Source organism: Crocuta crocuta, unplaced genomic scaffold (assembly GCF_008692635.1).
Source record: "Crocuta crocuta isolate KB4526 unplaced genomic scaffold, BGI_CrCroc_1.0 scaffold144, whole genome shotgun sequence".
In the NCBI taxonomy this organism is placed as follows: domain Eukaryota; kingdom Metazoa; phylum Chordata; class Mammalia; order Carnivora; family Hyaenidae; genus Crocuta; species Crocuta crocuta.
The window spans coordinates 1,328,110-1,330,014 of NW_027529669.1; the positions used below are offsets into that span (position 1 = coordinate 1,328,110).

General features: G+C 59.7%; 1 protein-coding gene across 1 annotated transcript; it reads right to left on the reverse strand.

Moving 5' to 3' along the window:
* Positions 1–44: 44 nt before the first annotated feature.
* Positions 45–1,757, reverse strand: NOG (noggin). Its single transcript, XM_077762869.1, has one exon. The coding sequence runs from the start codon at positions 1,429–1,431 to the stop codon at positions 733–735; it is 699 nt and encodes a 232-aa protein (XP_077618995.1). The 5' UTR covers positions 1,432–1,757; the 3' UTR covers positions 45–732.
* Between the last annotated feature and the right edge of the window lie 148 nt (positions 1,758–1,905).

Here is a 1,905-nt window from a genome sequence, read left to right on the forward strand (position 1 = left end):
CTCCAATCAATCACCAACACAGAGAATCGCAGTGTCGAGCGCAGTCGGTTTTAGTGGTTTTCTTTAATCCTGCTCTGCCCTTCTTTCTCATTTACTACACGGGATATTATAAAGAATAAATAGCAGATACTCTTAATTTACAATGATTAGTCATTCCATTTGTTCTCTATATTTACAATAACTGTAAAATAACATTGAACTCTATAGCTTCTTCGAGGTCCAAGGAAAACCAAAACACTTTCCGAAGAATGGAAAATAGCTTTTTAAAAGTCCTTCTACAAAAGTTCTCCCCTCTCTTTGTACTTTAAGAAAAAATAACTTTTCCCCCCTGCTTCGCCATGCGAAGGGCACTGGAATATAAATAGCAGGTTAACATTATTAGCAACAACCAGAATAAGTCTCTCTTTTCTCTGTTCTTTTTTTTCCTTTTGCTTATTTTTTTTTTAAAAATACAGTAGAAGCCGGTAACTTTTAACGTATAATACTGACCTTTTAATAAGTAAATTAAAACTGGGACCGTATATACACACATATACATTCCTACACAGTTAAACAGTGCATTACATGAACCAGAAAGCTAGGTCTCTGTAGCCAGAAAAAAAAAAAAAAGTTCATTGACTCCCCTCTCGAGAGGGTGGTGGACTGGTTGGAGACGGTGCGGGGGGCGGGGAGGACGTCGGACGTCGGTGGGGTTTCATCAGTTGTCCGGGCGCTGGAAGGGCACCCCGAGTCCTAACACGAGCACTTGCACTCGGAAATGATGGGGTACTGGATGGGAATCCAGCCGCAGCGCTGGCCCCCGCGCCGCTGACAGCGCCACCGCAGCACCGTGAGGTGCACGGACTTGGACGGCTTGCACACCATGCCCTCGGGCACGGAGCACGAGCGTTTACTGAAGCAGCTGCCCACCTTCACGTAGCGCGGCCAAAAGCGGCTGCCCAGGTCGTTCCACGCGTACAGCACCGGGCAGAAGGTCTGCGACCACAGCCACATCTGTAACTTCCTCCGCAGCTTCTTGCTCAGGCGCTGCTTCTTGCCCGGGGCCAAGCCCTCGGAGAACTCCAGCCCTTTGATCTCGCTCGGCATGGCCCCCGACGGCCGCTGCCGCAGCAGCTGGTCCAGCTCCGCCAGGTCCTCGGCGCCCCCCGCCGCCCCCCCGCCCCCGCCGGGCCGGTCCTCGGGGGGCGAGGTGGCCATGAAGCCCGGATCGTAGTGGCCCCCGAGCAGCGAGCGCAACAGCGTCTCGTTCAGATCCTTCTCTTTAGGGTCAAAGATAGGGTCCGGGTGTTCGATGAGGTCCACCAAGGGCAGGTTGTCGCTGGGAGCCGGGCGGATGTGCAGATAGTGCTGGCCGCCGGCCGGTGCCGCCCGCAGCCCCAGGACCACCACCAGGGCGTAGAGGGTGACCCCCAGGCTGGGGCAGCGCTCCATGCCTCCGGCGCGCGCCCGGGGCTGCTGCTTCGTCCCGCGTCCCCGGAGGAGAGCACGCCGAGCCCGCGGCGCCGCGGCGCTGCCCCGTCTCTCCGGAGGCGGCTCACCCGAGGCTGGGCAGGCGCAGGGCCGGCAGCATGAGTCGCCGGGAGAGCCCTTCGCGCAGCGCCGGCTCCCACCGGGGCGGAAAGAAGGCGCACAAGTTGGCCGCAACTCCTCTCCCGGGTCTATTCGGGCAGGCGGCCGCGGCGGGGCATCCGAAATCACTCCAGGGCGACGGCGGGCGCGGGGGGCGCCGGCTCCTCGCTGCCTTCCCGGGCTGGGGGCNCCGCTGCTCGTCGTCCTGTGCAGCGCCGCTGGCCCAGCGGGTCCCAGGGGCACTTCCCTCCGCCTGCTCGGGGCTCCGCGGCCGGCTCTGCCCGGCGGACTCCAGCGGCGGCGGCGGCGGCGGCGTCCGCGCACGTTGGCACCGGT

What these genes read in the sequence shown, in the direction of transcription:
- NOG (XM_077762869.1), bottom strand. Translation starts at nt 1,431, where the DNA reads ATGGAGCGCTGCCCCAGCCTGGGGGTCACCCTCTACGCCCTGGTGGTG.